Source organism: Notechis scutatus, chromosome 4 (genome assembly GCF_049901735.1).
Source record: "Notechis scutatus isolate UNSWTSFEM ecotype Mainland chromosome 4, rNotScu1.2, whole genome shotgun sequence".
In the NCBI taxonomy this organism is placed as follows: Eukaryota; Metazoa; Chordata; class Lepidosauria; order Squamata; family Elapidae; genus Notechis; species Notechis scutatus.
Genome location: NC_142012.1, coordinates 69610007 through 69632313, shown reverse-complemented (window position 1 = coordinate 69632313; position 22307 = coordinate 69610007). Strand labels below are relative to the sequence as shown.

The window sequence follows — 22307 nt, the reverse complement described above, 5'->3', positions numbered from 1 at the left end:
CTTGGAAAAGAAACTGTTTCTCAGTCTATTAGTCCTCATTTTAAGACACCTAGAGCATCTCCCTGATGGTAACAGTTCGAAATATGAATGATCAGGATGAGAACGGTCTGTGGAGATTTTTAGTGCTCTAGAGAGGAGTCTGGTCTTCGCAATCTCTTCCAAAGAAGAAAGGGAGCAACCGATGATTTTTTTGTGCTGTGTTTATAACTCTCTGGAGCATCTTCTTATCTACTACAGAGCATCCAGCATACTACCACACCGTTACACAGTATGCCAAAATGCTCTCGATGGTAGAAGGGGAAAAAGTAACCCGCAACTTCTCACCCAGACTACTCTTTTTCAGCAGCCTCAGGAAATGCAGGCGCTGTTGGGCCTTCTTTGCAGTGGCCATAGTGTGGACTGACCAAGTAAGATTGTCGGAAATATGAGTTCCTAGAAATTTAAAACTATGAACTCTTTCCACACAATCTCCATTGATATATAGTGGAAGAGGCTCTGCTTTGCATTGTCTGAAGTCTATTATCAATTCTTTGGTCTTTTTGATGTTCAGGTGAAGTTCTGACTCTTGCACCACAAGACCAGCCTGAGAACCTCTGACCTATAGGCTGTTTCGTCTTCTCCTGATATGAGGAGGAAGGAAAGACAAGCATGTCATGTATAAAATGGCATCACAAGATACTTGGAAAAGATTGAAAAGAGAAGTGTGTACAATTATGCTAATGGGAACTATAGAAAGAGCTGCTTGAGGGAATGAAGCAGGGGTGGGATTCTACCAGTTCGCGCCTATTCGCTAGAACCGGTTGTTAACATTCTAAGCAGTTCGGAGAACCGGTTGTTAGAAGAAATTACTGGCCTAATCCTGTAAGGAAGGCAGTAAGGAAACATTCTGGTGTTGCCTGCAGAAACTGCCTCTCTGTTAACCCTTATTACATGGGGGTGGCCAGCACATGACGCATCTGGCCTGCAGGCCAGGAGTTTGACAGCTCCAGGTTAGTCTTTTAAGCTATGTTCCACACCTTACAGTGTTCCTCTTTTTATAACAGGAAGCCCTGAAGGGCCCCAAATAGTGATTTGATTTGGTATAATCCAGTACTTAATATGATCAGGTTCCTTATTTCTTTTTTCACCAGTTTCTTGAGTGTCAATTTTTCCAATTGTTGAGTACCTTTATTTCTGTATCTTTAAACAATCCCTTTGTCTCCTTATTGCTTTTCCAAAATTCATGCATACCTTTTAATATAATCAATATTTCTCCATAAAACTCTATTGTTTCCTGGAAATCCATTTTATAAAACCCCTTATTTTATGATTTACAATTTATATTTCCCCAGTTGTATATCTGACAATTATCCAAATTTTAAAGTCTTATTTATCTGTCCTTTTCTCTTCCAACACTTTTCTTCTTTTATCTCGTAGGCTGTTCTATTAAATAACATTAAAAGTCCAAGTCCAAATTGTGTCCAAATTAAGTCCAATAGTCCAAGTCCAAATTAACCTATTTGATTAATCCAATAGCCAAATTTAATTGAGTTTAGTTATTTGCAAGTTAGTTCCTTTTATAAATCTTCCAAAGTCATCAACAATAAAGTCAAGGTCAGGCTGTCCTCCAGATATTGTTGCTTCTATTTTGTGTATTCAGCTTTGTGTGTATTGAGATAATTTTCTTTTTAAAAAAATGCAGCTAAGTGCTTTTCCTGCAGCAGATGGCTCTCTTAGCCCAAATCCAATGTTAAATAGTCTGTCAAAGACAGCTGAATTACCAATCAAATCCAAAGGGTTTAAAAATACAAATAATCTAAATAAATTGTCCCAAGAATCATTTTTCAAGTTGTTTAGGCTTTTCCCCAGCTTTCTGTGTTTTATTAGCTTATCTTAAGCTTCTTTTGCCTCTTTGTTTTCCATGTTATTTTCCTCCATGCATCTATCCGCCGCTATGTTAAGCTTAGGAGTTATCTATTAAAAGAGAAATTTATCAACTTTTACCCTAAAGATTGGAAGTAACAACAAGATATTAAAATCTTGTTGCTACTTCCAATCTTTAGGGTAAAAGTTGGTAAATTTCTCACCCAGTTTAAATACTTTGTCCATTCACCGCTCCAGCACAATTCTTATGGTCCCGATTGTCTCTGCTTCATGACAGCCCCAAAATGGCTGTCATTCCTGCTGTCATTCGGGGAGAGCTTGCTTTGGACCTAATGAGGAAATTGCGGGTTTCCTCGTGGTCAATGACGTGTCTCTCTTTCCTTCACCATCCCTCCAAAACAGGGATGAACCCAAAGGGTCTCCTGACAGTGGTTACCAGCTGGATTTCATGGGACTCAGCAGAGCCCACTATTTCCCAGCCATTCTCGCAGTAACATCAACCCCCAGGGAGTTTTTTTATAACCATCATCAGTGGCTCTTGAGAGACCGCAAAAGTAATGCTGCTGGTCTTCTAGTCTCCTTAATTTTTAAAGGTAATCTCAAAGTCCTGGGAGGTAAGGAGGTAAGGATGAGAATTATATGTATCTGTTAGAGTATATTCATTAACTGGCAGAGACATGGTTAACGAAGTCAGCAAGTGAGTAAGCATGACAAACAGACTAGCCAATGGGAGCTGACAGACTGGGTGTGGTTTGCCTCTGTGTGCTTTGCTGAGAATTGAAACTGAAACTAACTTGCTTGCTTGCTGAAACTGAGTTCTGCTCTGAGCTACTGCTGCTTGTATTTTTGCTTATGTTACGTTGAAAGACTCTACAAATGGTATTGTAAACTTTACTCATATTATTATGTTTATAAAGAAGTTAATGATTCTGCTGAGTCAGTCATCTGTGTGTTTTCTGGACTTGAACTTATTCTGCAAACTCTAACAGAATCCTTACACATATCACTTGGCCCACTCAAGCAGTGTGCTGGATATCTTGTGTGTCTAGAGACAAAGTCGATCTCTTCTTGGAGGTTATGGTACACTTTAGTGATGATAGTGATCATCAGCCTGTAGGCATGGCATTGCGAGGCCACTCAGATTTAAGATCATATAACATGGCTGACAGATGGCTCACCAAAAAGGTAGAGGTGACCCAAAATAAAAAGTTAATTTGGGCTAAAGTTGATACTAAGGTAATATCAGACTGCCTTAAAGCAGAGAATACTACAACTGGGCTAGAACAATCCAGTCATGTACTACTGACTGGTTGTCAGACTTCGACGCATTCTCCAATCTCTGTAATATTTTGAAGAAACACCTAACAACTACATCTGTACAAAAAGAGCCTGAGTGGGTAGACCCCATTGGTCTGATCCTGAATGCCAGCAGCTGAAAAGGAAATTGAAGGCAGCCATGAGGCTTTCCCAGAGGAATCCTACTGCTCATATACAAGCTGAGATGTTGCACACAAGAAGTGAATATAAAACAATTATAAAATTAAAGAAAAAAGTTTGCCATTTCAATCTGGTCAGAACTCGAGTTGGCTGCCAAAAGTCATAACTCAGTCATATTTTGGCACTCTGCAGCAGATGTCCTAAAAGAATGGAGATTTAAATTTGATATACCAATCTCTGCTGAGGATTGTGAGAATTATTATCAGTGTTTCTTTGCTTCCATGGAACCTGTAGAAAAACTATCTTTTTTTTATATATATAATAAAAGTTTTTATTGATTTTAACGACAAACAAAAACATATAAAACATAAAACATAACATAAAAAACATCATCATTCTTCATATATTTACAGACAGTGTATCGGTTGGTTTACCACTCCTTTTTGTGCATCCATTTCATAGTCATCATAATAATTATGTTACATAATAACTCATATTATCGATCAACAATTATATATCCTAATATCATTATTAAACAATCATTTGACTATAATTTTACTAATTCATACTTAAGCGAAATAACTGTAATTTAGTTACTTTATTTTATATTCTATGTTATAAAATATAGAAAAACTATCTTTAAGCAGTGATTCAGCAAACCCTAGAACTCTTCCCCCTTGGCCACCAGTCTCGGAAAAAGGAGATACAAGCTTAAAGAGATCATTAAAAGCTTAAAGAGCAATAAAATCCCAGGTGATGATTTTTTACCAGCAGAATTATTTAAGAAATTTCCCAATTGGTGGGGTCCAGTATTGGCAAGACTTTTTACACATATAAATAACACCTGCCATATACCAGATGGATGGAAGATGGCAATAGTTGTCACCATATATAAAAAAGGAAATAAAAAAGATCCTATAACTACAAGCCCATCAGTCTGATTGACATTATAACAAAAATATATGCTAGGTTCCTTTTAAATAGAATTGAAATGTGAGTAAAGGAAAACCATATCTTTGCAGAGGAACAAGCAGGTTTTAGACAAAGCTGGCCCACTATTGACAACTGCTTTGTCTTAAACCATCTAATTGCCAAATATGCCTATAAGAGGAGACCCCTGGGAAAATTAAAAACAAATCAGGAATTAAAAGAGCAAGGTATAATCATAGACTAGTGGCCTTATCTTCAATTACAAAACAGATACAAAAAAGATGTAGAACAGAGGTGATATTCAGCAGGTTCTGACCAGTTCTGGAGAACCGGGAGCGGAAATTTGGAGTAGTTCGGAGAACCAGCAAATACCACCTCTGTATCTTTCTCCTGCCACGCCCACCAAGCCACACCCACAGAACTGGTAGTAAAAAAATTTGAATCCCACCACCGGGTAGCACCCAGTGAAAAATAGGTGTGCTCAGCAGCTACATCTGAGGCTAAATTGGGTAGATTCAACAGAGGAGATTTGAAACTCCAGCTTATGTTTAAGGTGCCCACCCATGTTTCTATACATTACTTACCAGAGATGTCACAACTGGGTCCAGGTCTCTCCATCTTTAGTTCTGAATGAGATTGTCCCTCCCCAGATAAAACTGGTGCGTAAATTGAAAATTGACCTGAACATTAAGCTGTGGCTCAAAACATTGGTAGCATCTGTGGTCATATTATCTTGTGGATCAATTGTACTAGATCTTTCTCATGATCACTCATTCCTTGGTCAACTTTCATGCAGATTAATGCAATGTGCATTATATGGGTTGCCCTTGAAGGCTATTTCAAGTTTAGCTGATCCAGAATGCAGCAGCATGAGAATTGTGGGGCTACTACCAGAGTACACCTCTGTTACCAAAGCTGCAGTGATTATCAGGAAGCTTCTGTGCACAATTGAAGATGCTAGTTATATACGGCAAATGGCACATGCTCTAATTATTTCTGCAACTGTCTCTCTCATGCTGTTATTGCCCATCCTGTAGGATAATACAGAGATCTGGATCTGAACCATTATGCAAGGCCATTCAAAGGTAGGATTTTCTTGTCTTCCCAGCACCCCAAGATTCAAATGGCCCTAACTCTGGTCCCATATACATGAGTCTTGAACAGCTCAAACTTTTTCTGGAGCTCAGACTAGACTGGGATGTGGGCCGCCTCTGGAAGGGGTTTTTATAGGGTTTTTAAGGGAATATTTTCCCACTGGAATCATCTTTTTTGTCCTGTTTGATGCTTGCATCTTTGATTTCAATTTCTGCATACTGTCCAGTGTCATCAAGAAGTTGGCCATTCTTAGAAATACAAATAAAATACCAGAACACGAGAGAGAGAGAAGCTGGAGTCAGCAGCCTATGGATCCAAGGGCACAAAATCCTCTGTGGTATTACTCAGAATACCTCTCACCATGACTGCTGGACACTGATATCACAACTTTCTCCCATCTTTAACCAGGAAACAGATGAAAATTGTTTTAAATGCCTCAAATAGACATACAAAACTTCCCCAAGCCACTCAACAACTCACAGACCCTTCAACGACTGTTTAACTCAGCCCCTGATGTTTGAAATATCCACCTAAGAATAAGAGCCACACCAAATGCTCAACCAATCTCTTCAAATATTTTTCAGCATGCTATTAGGGGTCATTTTGCTAGCAATGGGTATTACCGTGGATGTCTCCTCTGTACAAATTTCCTTCTGAACAGGTACTGCTGAACATTCGGGGATGGATTTCACTCCCTTCCTTTTGGCTTTTTCTATCTGAATGTTCGTAAAATAGTTGACAGCCGCAAATTCAATCAATGCAGAGAATACAAAGGCAAAGCATACAGCTATGAACCAATCCATGGCTGTGGCATAGGAGACTTTAGGTAAGGAATGCCTGGCACTGATGCTCAAAGTTGTCATGGTCAACACAGTAGTAATTCCTTGGAAAGAAAAGAAATATAATAAATGTAATTGGTATCTTTATGGAATAAGAAAAAACACCAAAAGCATAACTTACCCTCAATTATAAGGAAAAACTAAATACAAAGTGTGTTAATTTATGTTGTGAACTAAAATAAACTATGAAGTTGTGGATTCTCCATCACTAGAGATTTTAAAGAAGAGATTGAACAGTCATTGTCCAGAATGGTATATGGTCTTCTGCTTGTGCAGAATTTTGGGTTGGACTAGAAGACCTCTAAGGTCCCTTCCAATTCTGTTATTTTGTTATTCTGAATGTTATCTTTCATGAAGAGGGTCTTTCAACAGAGCAAGTGGCAATACAAACTTGATTTTGGCTGAGATTGGAAAAGCTAAGAAGGGTCAGTCTTATGTGGCTGGGAAACCTCCCCCCCCCCCGCCATGGTTTCCCAGGACTACAGGATATACCGAGAAATTTTATACTGAGAAGTTTTATGTGTTTTACTGCAGGTTTGAAAGGAAACTACAGCCACCTATCTCACAACCCCCATCTCAAACACAACAACAACAACCAAGCCTCCTACAACGGACGCCAACCCATTGGGTTCACAACCTCTGGTGATCACAGAAAAAGAAGTGCAAGATCTATTTCACAGACAAAAGCCAGGAAAAGCACCAGGATCAGACAGATAACTCCTTCTTGCTTCAAAGTCTGTGCTGACCAATTGGCCCCCATCTTCATCCGAATCTTCAATAAATCACTAGAGATGTGCTATATTCCTTCTTGCTTCAAATGCTCTACTATCATCCCAGTGCCAAAGAAGCCCTCCATTAAGGAGCTGAATGACTACAGACCAGTTGCTCTAACATCTGTAGTTATGAAAACCTTTGAAAGGCTAGTACTGTCCCACCTGAAAACCATCATGGATCTGCTGTTAGATACCCTGCAATTTGCATACCGAGCAAATAGACCGACAGATGATGCTGTTAACATGGCTCTGCATTACATCCTACAACACCTTGAATCTCCAAAGACCTATGCAAGGGTCCTCTTTATAGACTTCAGTTCAGCATTCAATACTATCATTCCAGACATTCTTCTAACTAAACTAAACCAGCTAGCGGTACCTGAACACACTTGTAAGTGGATCATAAGCTTCCTAACAGACAGGAAGCAGCAGGCAGGAGAAGCAGTCAGCAGAAGCTAGGCAGAATCACATCTGATACCTGTACAATTAGCACAGCCCCCACCCCAAGGCTGTGTCTTTTCTCCACTTCTCTTCTCCCTATATACCAATGACTGCATCTCAAATGATCCATCCGTTAAAATACTGAAATTTGCAAATTATACAACAATGATTGGTTTCATTCGAGATAAAGACGAATCCGCATACAGATGAGAGGTTGTACAACTTGCCCCATGGTGTGACCGGAACAATCTGGAACTGAACACACTCAAAACCGTAGAAATGGTGGTAGACTTTAGGAGAAACCCTCCCATACTACCACCTCTTACAATACTGGACAACACAGTATCAACAGTAGAGACCTTCAACTTTCTAGGTTCCATCATATCACAAGACCTAAAATGGATACCTAACATCAAAAATGTCATCAAAAAGTACAACAAAGCACGTTCTTTCTGCACCAACTCAGAAAGCTCAAACTGTCCAATGAGCTGCTGATACAGAGGAATTATTGAGTCTGTCATCTGCACCTCTATAACTATCTGGTTTGGTTCTGCAGCCCAACAAGACAGACACAGACTTCAGAGAATAATTAGGACTGCAGAAAAAACAATTACTACCAACCTGCCTTTCATTGAGTACCTGTATAATGAAGAGTCAAAAAGAGGGCTGTGAAAATATTTACAGACCCCTCACATCCGGACATAACCTGTTTCAATTCCTTCCCTCAAAATGACACTATAGAGCACTGCACACCAGAACAACTAGACACAGGAACAGTTTTTCCTCACTTTGCTAAACAAATAATTCCCTCAACACTGTCCAACTATTTACACAGTCTGCACTACTATTACTATTAATTTTCTCATCATTCCTTATCACCCTTCCCCTCCCACTTGTGACTGTATGACTGTAACTTTGTCTCTTGTATCCTTACAATTTATAGGGACTGTTTCCTAGTATGATTTGATTGCTTATTGTACCCCATTACTATTATTAAGTGTTGTACCTTATGATTCTTGACTCTTGATGAATGTATCTTTTCTTTTATGTATACAGAGAGCATTTGCACCAAGACAAATTCCTTGTGTGTCCAATCACACTTGGCCAATAAAAGAATTCTAATTCTAATTACTCTAAGCATTGCATGGTCTGATCTTTGGGTGAATTTGCTCTGATATCCATTCCTTGGAAGATTGGCAATTGACTTGAATATTTTCCACTTATGAATAACCTTCCTCACTGTAGAATTATGGATTTTAAATTGTTTGGAGATAGCCGTATAACCCTTCCCAAATTGATGGAGAGCAATAATTGCTTTTCAAAGATCAATGCTCTTTGGCATAATGTTTGGGTCTAAGTAGGACAACTCTGTGCAGCCATAACGCAGCCAGCTTAGTGTTGCCGGCTAACCATTGCCAAGTCGCTTCTGCTAACTCACTGCCGACAAGTCATTGTAGGACAACTCAACGTGGCCAATTTGCTGCAAGCAGCTGGAGAGAGCCAGGCAGTCGAGCAAGTGGGTGGGCAGAGCATAGAGCAGTGACAGCATTCGGGGGTTTCCCATTTTCACACACCTCACTGCCACTGCTGGTGTGGGCCATTTGGCAGCAGTAATGTTTGGGCCATTTGAGGATTGCTGTGGTGGGTGGGGTGGGAAGCAGGGAGGTGGCAGAGGCTGGTGCATCCCATTTCAAACCTTCTGCCACCATCAAGCTGAGTTCAGCTGCTCAAGTTCAGTGCTGCGGTGATGGGGTGTGTGAAAATGGGATACCACACTCTCTGCTGCCTCCCTGCCACCACCCTACCCACTGTCATCATCCCCGAGAGGCCTGAATGCAGCTGCCAAACAGTAGCAGTAGCAGGAGGGGGGTTGTGAAAATGGGAAGCTCCTGGCTGATGCTGCCATCACTCTGTATTTTGCCCACCTACTCACCCATCCACCCAGCTCTCCCTCCAGCTGCCTGGGGTGAGTTGACCACATACTAAATTGGCTGTGTTGAGTTGTCCTGCAGTGACTTGATGGTGATGAATTGGCAGAGGCAACTTGGTGATAATAAGCCATGCCAAGATGGCTGAGCCAAGATGGCCATGCCTAGTTGTCTCGTTCTGGTTCCATTAACACACAACTCAGTGCTGGAGACCAGCAAACTTCTAAAACTCCAGTTTTTATAAAGGTAGTCATACTTGCTGATGACCAATTGGTCAAGGGCACTTGATTAGCAACACCTGTATCAGCCTTGGAAGCCATCTTTTGCTTGGAAGTTTCAAGGCTGCCACATTTAGTGCCTGGGAATTTGGGAGTGGGGATTTCATAGTGAGGTAGAAGATTAGACATAACATTCTTTCTCAGAGAGTCAAGGACATGTTTCCCTGCACCTGGAGGGGAGTGACTGGAGGGATGTCTCCAGTTGGGACGAAGATTTGATTGGGACCTGTGATGGACTGATGGATGCTGTGGATGGATCTTTGATTTTCTTTTGGGAAGGGAAAACCTGGATCTCTCAGATTTGGGATTTCCCAGAAGTGCCAATAGGACAACTCTAATAAAATGGAACTTTGAGGAAATGTTTATCTCTGAGTTTACTGGTTTGGAGTTGGTTATTTGGGATGCTGACAACCTGGCTGCTACTTAGCCTCTTCATACTGATTGGCTGTCTCCTAAAATAAAGCAAGGTCATGCAGAGAAAGTAAATCAAGAAGCCTGTAATTGTGGAGTCTGTCTGGCAAGAACAAAGAATGCTTATCCACAGGAGATGTGCATGTGTAAATCTTGTAACAATCCTGGCTAATTGGAAAGCTGATAAAAGTAACACGAGTTAGCCAACTTGAAGGCCTCAGCTAAGAGTTAGGCCTGCAGCAAATCAAATGTGTATTAGATAATTCCTAGGGCATTCATTAGCCAAGACTTGGGAATAGGGACAACTAGAGACCAATAGAACAAATTGTAGAATTATTACTAAAATGTTTATTAGATGATATTTCTTATTATCTTGCTTTGTCCCACCTTCTCCTTTAATGAAAATGTATAAAACTTACTCAATCCTTTGTTCTTGGCTCTTGGCATTTTGACCAGGAGCCCTTTTCCTTGGAGTACTCCAGTAAAAAGCAATCAGAAAACCTGCACCTCGTGTCTGGTATCCATCATTGGCTTTGGCACCAGGTTCAGACCCAAATTGGGGACAACAATATCTTGGAAGCAGTAAAGGTGTACTTAGTTTTTCACACATGACTTCTCCATTTTGTTTTTGTTTTTGTTAAATAAATGATGATATGGTGTAATATAGGTTAACAGATAAAAGAATAACCGAGTTGGAAGGAACCTTGGAGACCTTGACACCCCCCACCACTACTGAAGCAGGAGACGCTATACTATTCCAGACAAGTGGCTATCCAATCTCTTCTTAAAAGCCTCCAGTGATGGAGTATCTATAATTTCTGAAGGCAAGCTGTTCCATTGGTTCTCACTATTTTTTTGGCCTAAATTTAAAACCTTACTTTTCTCTATATTGAATTTTATTTTGTTAGACAAGGCCCAGTGCTCAAATCTGTGGATGTTGGCTATTCTTAATGTCATCTGCAAATTTGATGAATTTCTTCTATTCCCACATTTAAATCATTTATGAAGATGTTGAAAAATACTGGGCTATGTTGTCCATGTACATTTGAATTTACTTACTTTTAAGAATAGCTAAGGACTGGATGATTTTTGCTATGTCCTGATAAGTAAAACCCTAAAACTCAAAGATGATGGACAAGTGACATAGTACACCTGGATTTCAATAAGGCATTTGACAAAGTAGACCACAACTGATTTCTTGGTAAGCTAGAAAAAATGAGAGCTATGCCAGAGGTTCAGCCATACTGGACAAATTTTATCCCTATGGGGTACTTCCTATGGGGTGAGAGAGATCGGCTACTCCAAGAGACCCAATGATCTTTTTTTTTTAAAGTCTAGGTTGCTGCAGTTCTTCATTACTACGCTATACCAGCTCTCACTTCTCCAAAATGAAATGGTTATGTAGATATGTTCAATTAACATATTCATATTTCTCTTTCCATTAGTATCTTTTCCCCTTAATTTCTACTTAAGCTGGCCCCACCCGCTCCTCACCACCCTGCTCACCCTGCCTCTTCCAGCCACTTCTTTTTTCGCCTCATCTACTTTGGCCACTCCCTTGCCTTGCTCGGCAGCCATCACAGCTCGCCTAGGCTCTAGATCATGTGGTGCCCACGGTCCAGCTACTCTCTGGCTTCCTTGCTCCCAAGCCTTCTCCACTTCCTAGTTTTAGGTAAGTTAGTTGCTGTTTTACTTTACACCTCACCCCCAGGGCCATTGCATGCATCCCCCCTGGGAAGTCTATGCTCGCTGCCCATGCTCACTGTGGCAGAGATAAGCAGCTGGGTTGAATCTCTCGCATCTCAGACCTTGCAGCCGCTTCTTCCAGCCCTTGGTGCCAGGCGAGCCTCCGTTGCTCGGAGAGATGCGCCATGTGCTCTCCCAAGAGTGGGCTATGTTGTCCATCCCGGCTGCTTCTCTCTGCTGGTGGCCTGCCGGGAGAGCTTCTTGCACAGCACAGTGAAATTTAACAGCTGCAATTAAGCAGCTTTGGGTTCGGACCTGTAAGTCCCATCCGGAAAGCGCTGTGGTGGAGAGAAGCAGCCAGGTTGAATGCTGCTTCTCTTCACTGCAGCGCTTTCCGGATGGGACTTAGAGGAAAGTGGTGTCCTCACAGCTGCTAAGTTTCACTGTGCTATGCAAGATACTCTCCCGGCAGGCCACCAGCAAGAGCCGCTGCAGAGAGAAGCAGCCGCCAACCCAGAGACCATGTGGAGCATCTCCCTGAGCACCCGAGGCATGCCTAGCACCAACAAGGGCCAGAAGGAGCAGCCGCGAGATCAAGTAACAGCTCTTGCGGCTGCAGCGCTTCTTCCAGCTCTTGTTGGTGCTGGTGGCCTGCTGAGAGAGCGTCTTGCACAGGGCAGCAAAATTTAGCAGCCGCGAGCTGATGCTTTGGGGTCCTGTAAGCCCCATCCAGAAAACGCTGCGGTGGAGAGAAGCAACATTCAACCTGGCTGCTTCTCTCTGGTGCAGCACTTTTATGGATGGGATGTACAGGTCTGAATCCAAAGCGGCGGCTCATGGCTGCTAAATTTTACTGCGCTGCACAAGAAGCTCTCCCGGCAGGCCACCAGCAAGAGCAGCGGTGGAGAGAAGCAGCCACCGACCCAGAGATTACACGGAGCATCTCCCTGAGCACCCGAGGCATGCCCAGCACCAAGGTTACCTCATTGGTTTTAGGCCTCCCAGGCTCCACAAGCATTGCACCTAAATCCCAGGCTTAATCAGGACAATGTGTTATTCTGCTCTTTTGTTGCTTTACGGGCTTTCCAATCCATTAGACTTTTTAGGAATAAAGAAACTCCTAATGTCCTTTGCTTCTGAATAGATGCTCTGCCTCACTTTACAGGGAAAGACTACTTATGATCACTTATCTGCAGGGCTCTAGGTGAACTATCGGGAGGGTCAAAATCTGCAAGAGAGATAGCAGTGGAGAGAAGCAGCTGGTTGACTCTCCAGCATCTCATCTGTTCCTTGATCTTGTGGCTGCTTCTTCTGGCCCTTGTTGGTACTGGGTGAGCCTTGGTTGCTTGGGGAGATGCTCCACGTGCTCCCCACCCTGAGATACTGGCCTGACCCAGCTGCTTCCTCCACTGCAGTTAGCCTGTAATAGCCAGCCAGCCAGCCTCTTTATGATCTTCTTTGAACAAGGACTGTTTAAAATTATAGATTTAATTTTACTAAGTATTTGGGAAATCTTTTCATTTGCAAACAATGGTTTAAGAAGGTTTAGTGGACTGAACTACTTGAGAAAATGTCACTTGCTCTAAAATGAAATAGAAAAATGTTACATTACCAGAAATTGCAGGGTTCAGTCTTTTCCATCCTTAACAAAATGAATACCATTAGCATATATGAAAAAATTAAATGTAATGGCCATATACAATGTAGAAGCTATTGTATGTAGGGCAATGTAATGAAACATTAATCCTAAAATTTCTAAAAACAATTATATATGGTTTATCCTGACACACTGATTTCAGAGATATTTGGGCCACGCAGCCCAATAAAATATTTATTCAAATGCTTATAAACTGCATATTTCGGCCAGATGAGCAGTTGTGGCAGCATTATAAAAACAACCATGAATGCAAAGATACCAACACCACAAATCTGAAAATAAATTTCACACAGAGCTCACAATGTCTACCCAACAATTTTGAAAAAAGAACTAGGCTGGAGTCACATAAGCTGCTCAGCTAAAATGTTCTTGAGCTTTTTGGGGTTTGAACTGTGAATATAATTCACAAGAAGCTTTGCACAATGTGTGAGTCCAGCCAAATAGGACTATCACGTTAATCTAAATACATGGTGACTGAGGGACTCTGGGAATTGAAATCTTAAAAGTTGCCAAGTTTGAAAATACTGATCTGAGGGGTCCATGCTGCATTGCACTCTGAGCTTGGCTGGCTGTTGGCTGGTGAATCAGAGAGACGAGGGAAGAGAGAGGGATGGAGGGAGGGAGGAAGAGAGAGATATATATATTGAAATGTAGCAAGCAATCATGGGACATATTCAGGTATGAATTGATGGAGCCTTTCAAATTTTCTGACACTGAGAGCAATCAACCAATGGAAGAGAAGTTGCCTTCAGAAGCTGAGGGAGCTTCATCATTGGAAGCTTTCAATGGGATTACACTAGATGACCTACAAGATCCTTTCCAACTCTATTACTCTGTTAAAATAAGGGGAGGAATGAGCCCAGTAGTAGACCCAGATTTGGAAGGGATCATGGAGGTTTTTTAATCCAACCTCCTGCTCAAGCAGGAAACCCTATACCATTTCAGACAATTTGTATTTATACATTACAAATTGTCCACAAAATGGATGCAAACAGACTATACATTTTTGGGTGAAAACAGAGATCCTTTCTTACCTCAACTTACAACCACAATCAAGTCCAAACTACAAAGTTGGGGGGGGTAGGGTTGCAGTCGCCCTTAAGAGAATGAAAAGGCAACATAGTTTGACAGATTTCTTCAGTAAGAAACCAAGATTGGAATCAGATACAACAGAATTGGCCTTGGATGATCCAAAACAGTCACAAGCACAACCACTCCAACTTGGAGAAAGCAGCTTGTCAATTACTGAAAGAACCAAGAACTCCAAAAACATCTTCCTGACTGCTGGACATTGCAACAGTATAACAACTTTAAAGAAAAATATGAGGGAGAGACCAGAAGTGACATCGTGGTGATACCAGTTGCGGTGATACCAGTTGCAAGGGAACTGAGCTCTATGTCCCTGTGCTGGCTTCTTCTTGCTTGTGGGCTCTGGAAAAAGCCAAAGCCACCCTGAAGGGGCAATGAAGCCAAGGAGGGGCATCCTGTGATGTGTCAGGGGAGAATGCACTGCCCTGTAGAGCCCCAAAGCTCTAAGCCCTCTGTGCCATGGTAGGAAGAAGAGGCAACCAAGATGACTGCCACACAGCCAGAGACAGCTTCAACCTAAGAAGAGTGCAGGAATGGAGTTAGTGACAGTGTCTGGACAGTGTCTGGGTGAGAACAATCCTTATTATTTCAAGTACTACCCTGAGAAGTATATTCAGAAAAGAGATTCATAATTATTTTCAAAGTGGCAGTATCCTAATCACTGGAGTAAAATGCTAAACTTTTAAAAATGGAAGGAAGGAAGTACAGGAATAAAATAGTAATTTTATTAAAAATATAAAAAATTGGATTTTTAGATTGGACAAACATTGGCTCTGGATAGGCGTTTTTAAAATGCTGAAACCTATATAAAAACTGAACATAATATTCATTTTGGGAATATACCAAATATACCAGTAAAGTCTGATAGAGAGGACAAGAAACAGTGAAAACTAAGTTAAGATCGCACCTGCTGTCAAATGTAGACACTACAAATCCCCAAGGTTCTGATAAGACCTGGTTTACGGAGAACTAAAAGTGAGAAATAAGAGAATTTTATTATTAAAAGACCCCTGAAAGCCATAAAATAAGACAACTGGCAGAGGGATTTATGAAGATTTTACCCTTGGATTATTTAAAAGAACAGATTGATTAATTTTGGGACATTGGATTTTTTGCTTGAAAAGTGGCTTTGGTTTGAATAAAGGATTGTTAGACAATTGGACAGAAAGAAATAAAATAAACAAAAACAAAGATGAGTGAAATTTGCAAAGAAATTATATTGGAAATTCAGGATATGAAAGATACTTTGACAAGAAGATGTGAGGACATTTTGAATAAAATACAGAGCATGGACATACATCTGAAAAGTGAGATATAAATGACAAAAAGAAAACAGGAGGTCCAGGAAGAGAAGGAGCCAACTGAAATAATAGTCAGAAAAACAGAACAGGTAAAACAACAAGCAAAAAAATGACAAAAAGGAAATAAAAATGAAAATGATAATGACTGATGAAATAAACCAAGGGGAGAGTATTTTAAGGAAAGTTAAACAGGAATTGGAATTGCAGAGAGAATTTCTTGGGAGAAAGACGGGAAAGAGTAGATAACTTCAAAATTAGACAATGGAACATAGTAGAGAAGGGAGGAATGTTTAAGAGGAATGGTCAAGAAGTGACAGATAGAGATGAAAACTTAAGAGAGGAAGATGGGAGACATGTTAAGAAACAAATAACTAAAGCTTTAATGCAAGTGAGAGATGATAGTTAAAAAAAGATCATGATTCCACAGAAATGTGTATATTATTAGTTAAGATATATAATTGTTAAATGTAATAAATATGTTTATTTTATTATAGGAAAAGGAATGATATGTGAAATTTGATTGATATACAAAATAATATAGTGAAATATTGTATAATATAATAAAAGATTACAATTTAATAAAAGCAATTGCACCATCATTAGAATTGCATAATTTGTTAAACGTAAATATAATGAATACTATTTTATTTATATCAAAATGTGACTAGAAAGGGGAATTTTAAAGAGACAAAGAATTTATTCAAAAATTTAGAAAAGAATAAGAATTATTTTTAATGAGAACATTAGACAACATACATCAATACAAAACCTCTGGGACACCATGAAAGCCTACATACACGGAATTATAATATCATATACAGCAAAAAGAAACAAAGAGAGGTGGAAACAACAGAATGTACTACAAGAAGAAATTAAAAATTTAGAAACCCAATTACAGAAAACACCACAAAACACTAAATTTAAAGAACAATTGACTTTAACTAAACACAAACTCAACATATTAGAACAAGAAAAAATGGTGAAGAACTTAAAAGCAGTTAAACTAAACTTTTTTGAGCAAGCAAATAAACCAGGAAGATGGCTATCTCATAGATTAAAAAGAGGGAGAGAGAAAAGGATAATACATCAACTTCAAGATGAGAATGGAGAATACCAACACACCATGGAAGGGGGAAAAATTGCATACCAATACTTTGAGGATTTGTATAAAAATGAAGAAGTAGATGAAGATAAGATAAGAGAGTATTTGAAAGAGGAAAGGAGTCCACAACAAAATAATTGAAACAAGCAATTAAAAATCAGAAAAATAATAAAACCCCAGGTCCAGACGGACTTCCAGGGGCAATATACAAGATGATGGATGAACAGATAGAACCACTGATGCTAGATTTATACAACAAGGTTCTGACAGAAGCCAAAATGCCAGATTCATGGAGGGAAACATATATTTCGCTAATACCAAAGGAGGGCACAGATGATAGACAAATTCAAAACTATAGACCAATATCATTATTGAACCCTGACTATAAAATATTTACAACCATAATAGGAAATAGATTGAAAAGATTATTAAATGAATATATTCACTCTGATCAAAACGGATTTCTGCCATTAAGGCAAATTGGGAATAATACAAGGATAGTGTTGGACATCTTGGAATACTATGAGGCACACCCAGAGAAAAAAGTGGTGCTTGTTTTTCTGGATGTGCAGAAGGCATTCGATAATCTAAATTGGCAATTTATGATGCAACAAATTCAAAATATGAAATTAGGAGACAAATTTGAGAATATAATAAAGACGATATACTCTACCCAAAAAGCGAACATCATGTTAAATGGCGAAAATACCCAGAGTTTCAAAATAAGTAAAGGAGTAAGGCAGGGCTGTCCTTTGTCATCTCTGCTCTATCTTGTCGCTACAAAGTCTTTTAATAAGAATTAGACAGAATAGGGATATAAAAGGAGCTGAAGTCAAAAAGGAGAATATAAACTACAAGCCTTTGCGGATGACCTGGTATTTATTATTGAAGACCCCATAGAAACAGGAAACTAAACTGCTAACCAAGAATTTGACAGAACAACAGAAAAAAGAACTGAAAAGAGTAATGGGGTTACAAACGACAAAGAAAATCAAATACCTAGATATATGTTAACCGCAAAATGCACACCAATAAAAGAAAATAATTATATGAAACTCCTACAACAAACAAAGACAGATTTGGAACTATGGGGTAAGCTACAATTATCACTATTAGGAAGAATAGCAGTGATTAAAATGACTATTTTACCCAAATTTTTGTATTTATTTCAAACAATCCCTATAAAATTAGAGAATTCTTTTTAAAGAGATAAATAAAATTATGGCAAAATTGATGTGGCTAGGGAAAAAACTCAGAATAAAAATGAAAGCCTTACAAGACAGTAGAAGCAGAGGTGGCCTTGGACTGCCAGATTGGGGGCTTTATTATAAAGCAGCACCATTAATTTGGACTAAAGAATGGGTTAATTTAAATAATAAGTGAATACTAAGTTTGGAGGGCCACGACCTACAAAAAGGATGACATTCCTTTTTGTGGGAAAAAGGAACCAAGAAACAAACATACTTTCATAGGCATTTGATTAGAGATTCATTGTTACAAAACTGGATTAAAATTAGAAAGAGACACTATATTAAAATTCCGATCTGGTTATCCACAGTGGAATCTATGATACACCCCAATAATTTGGACCTATGCAAAATGACAAAATTTAAAGATGTCCTAGATGAAAAGGGGAAATTAAAATCGAATCAAGATCTCCAAAAACAAGGGATATGTATTGATTGGTGGCCATATCTCCAATTGCAAAATAGACATAAAAAGATATAGAAGAATGTGGAATATATACTGAACTACAACAATTGGATAAAATTCTAACAGGCCCAAATGAAAAAAATATTACAAAAAATTATACATACTTATTAGAAGTAGAGCTAGAAGAAGAAATTGTTATGGGATGTATGATAGCATGGGCCAAAGTCATAGGACATAATATAAATTTAACAGAATGGGAAAGTATTTGGAATCAAAATTATCAATCAACAAGATCCTCAGCATAAAAAGAAAATATATGCAAGATGTTCTATCGATGGCACCTACCTCCAACAAGACTGGCTAAAATATATCCCAACATGAATCCGGCATGCTGGAAATGTAGAAAGAAACAGGGTACCTTCTATTACACACGGTAGTCCTGCCCAGAGGCTCAAAGATATTGGATTAAAATAAAATAATGGTTACAAGAAATTGTTAAAGAACAAATAGAGCTGGATCCAGAATTATTTATGTTAGGAATATTTAAAAAGAAACATGAAAAAAATTGTATTACATATATTAACGGCGGCTATGCACAATGTTGGAAGCACAATAGTATTCCCTCCTGATGAACTGGTCATTCAAAAAATCATGGATTGTGTTGAAATGGACAAATTGACCCTAATGTTAAAAGATAAAGAAGAGTCTGATTACTATAAAATTTGGGATATGTGGTACAATTGGCTGGAATCTAGACAGATAGAAAATAAGGGAACTTAAGACAAGCAATCTATAGATAAATGTATATAATCGCATAACAATGTATATAATTGTAAATGTGCACAAAAGATAAATATGTACAAGATAGATGCTACAGTATGGTTAATGTTATGATTAACTTTTTTGTTTTTAAAAGAAGTAAAAGAATAATAAAGTTTATTTAAAAAAAGACTGGTCCTTTGCCAAAGGACCAAAATAATAGATTTGGTTCTTATTGAGGTAAAGAACAATAGGCACACAAAAGTACTATTTAACTGGATTCCATAGCTTTCTTCTATTTTAAAATTCTTTCCCTCATAACTCACCTAGTATAGGTGTTAGAAACTATTTCAGAACATATTTATCAGAACATAGAAAAATAGAGTTGGAAGGGAATTTGGAGGTCATCTAGTCCAGTGATCCCCAACCTTTTTTATGCGCGCCCGGTACCGGCATCAGCTGGGTGCTGCGGCCCGGTACACGGCATCAGCTGGGCGCCGCCATCTTTTTGATGAAAAAGTGCTTCCGGTGACCTCACCGAAGCACTTTTCATCAAAGATAGGCGCATGCTGTGAGCTTTTCCGGGTAGAAATGGCTTTCTACCCGGAAAAGCTCACCGGAGCGCTGGCGCCGCCATCTTTTTGATGAAAACGTGCTTCGGTGAGCTTTCTACCGGAAAAGCTCACCGAGCGCTGGCGCCGCTATCTTTTTGATGAAAATGTGCTTCCGGTGAGCTTTCTACCCGGAAAAGCTCACCGGAAGCACTTTTTCATCAAAAAATATGGCGGCGCCCAGCAAGCCAGCGGCCCGGTAGGACACCGCGCCCGGTGGTTGGGGACCCCTGATCTAGTCCAACCCCCTGGAGTACCTAAAACTTCTGATTGTCTATTCTATATTAATATATAATAAATAGAACATTAATATTCTATTTCTCTAAGCTTCACTCTTCCACTAAAGAGTTATATTGAAGTATATTATGGTATAACATGTATAATCATCACTACTACGCTGACTTTTATTTTGTGGTAAACTTTTAAAAATTTCTCAATACTTTTTTATGCTAATATTGATTTGAAAAGACATAACATGGTTAAAGCAGACACAGTCAATGGTGGCACTTACCAAAAACAGTTCTGGCAGGAACAGACTCTTTATTAATCCAAAATGACACCTGGGAGAGAATCACAGTCATGATGCACGGAATATACGTCTGTATCATAAAATATCCCATTTTCCTTCGGAGATGGAAGTGTACTGTCATGACCACATATTCACCTAAAAAAAGCCAAAAACCAAAAACACTTTATATATCTTAATCAACCAACCTCCACCCCCACCCCACCATCAAAACAGTGAATCACAGAACCAGTTGGCGTCACGGCAGGAAGTGCTGAAAATAGCAGAGCTCCACTGAGCTCCATGAAAACCAACTGGTATCTGTGTCTCAGGAGGCTCTACGGGGTCAAAGCTGCCCTGGAGCGGTGGTGAAGGAAGGAGAGGTGCTTCAGTGATCACAAGGAAACTTCAATTTCCTTGTTAGGTCCGAAGAAGACGACAGCCATTTTTGGCAAGTCACAAGCTGTGACAACTGGGACAATAAGATTTGTGCTGGAACATTTCGTGGACAGAGCATTGAAATTGGGTGAGACAACTTCCAACTTTTATTATAGAGATTTAACCCAAATAAAAGAATTTTTTTAAAAATAATCTCCAAATGTTAAGAAAGTGGTGATTGGATACATGGAGAAAGATTAAAGACTCAGATATGAAAGAAATATCTAAGGGAAGCTTCAAAATATAGAAAGTCTGGAAGAAGATTTAATAACATCTTGAAAAGTGATAATTGAGAGAAACTGTTTTTTTTACCTTTATTTCTAACTCCCACCCCATTGGTTCACAATCAGCTGTTTTTATATGCTGTTTAAGGTTGGATTTGGAGCAAGGGAGCCATCCACTGGAGAAAGAAGATTATACAGATATTAGACCCTGCTTTGAATTTGACCTGCTGTCATCCTTTTCAATAAAGAATTCTTTTTGAAACACCCAGTGTTCAAAAGTTCATTCTTATCGTCTGAAGGGGAGAGAGTCTGGTCTTTACATAAAACAGGGTCTGCAATAGTGGTCAACCTGGAGAGGGAAATTTTTTTCTCCTTCCAAAATTTCACTCTACTGAGGGGACCCCGCAAAAATGTCTGAACCTAGCAACGAACAAGGGGAAGCCAAATGCTGGGGAGAAACTTCGACAACTACCCAGCCAGACACGGGCTTTGTGTGCACCATCGAAGACATTGAAGCTGCCCATGAAAATTCCACAAAGCCCCAATGGTCTATAGCAGGGGTGGGCAAACTTTTTGGCTCTGGGGCCTCATTGACTTTTAAAATTTGACAGACGGGCCGCCACCTGGTGTCGAAATGCCTGTCATTACAAGTCAAAATCAAATGAATGCAATCATTCAATCATTCACATCAAACCTTAATTCTGTACCAATCTTCGGCGGGCGGATTAAAAAGACCAACGGGCCGGATGTGGCCCGCAGGCCGTAGTTTGCCCACCCCTGGTCTATAGGCATAGGAAAGAGAGACAGCTGGGATGGAAGAGCCAAGGGAGTAACCCTCACCTGTGGTAACTGTAAACCCAGGTGGAAAGTGGAACTGGAAGCCCTTTCCAATCAGGAAGAGCAGATCGAGGAGCCGCTGGCAGATAACCAACTGAAACAGTACATAAGTCCCCTTGTGAGGAAAGCCCTGGAGAACCTCAATGTGTGAGATGAACCAGTTGAAGGAGAGTGAGCGAGCCAGAAATTGAAAGAACCCGAGCTGTAATCCCTGTTCCAGCTGAAACTAATCGAGCAATGGACCAAGCCAGAGGAGCCACAGCCATGCCAGGTATCCCGGTGATGATGATGCACGCAACAGGTCAGAAGCTTCCAAAACTCCTAAGTACTTTACCCCTCTCCTGGTGTTACTGCTTTTATCAACTCTTCATTATTAAGCTTGAAGCCATTATTTTCAACTATTTTTCCTGCCTTGACAGCAATTGTTACACATTTGTCAATGCCAAATTG

The 22307-nt window shown here is 39.7% G+C and overlaps 1 protein-coding gene across 1 annotated transcript in view; it reads right to left on the bottom strand.

Moving 5' to 3' along the window:
- Positions 1-22307, bottom strand: part of LOC113417447 (gamma-aminobutyric acid receptor subunit alpha-4-like) — a 68058-nt gene that overhangs the window by 5420 nt on the left and 40331 nt on the right. Inside the window, exons 7-8 of the mRNA XM_026675848.2 lie at positions 20365-20517; positions 5949-6208 (exon numbers count right to left, since the gene is read on the bottom strand). Coding sequence (XP_026531633.2) covers positions 5949-6208; positions 20365-20517 — 413 coding nt within the window. The remainder of the gene's footprint in view (positions 1-5948; positions 6209-20364; positions 20518-22307) is intronic.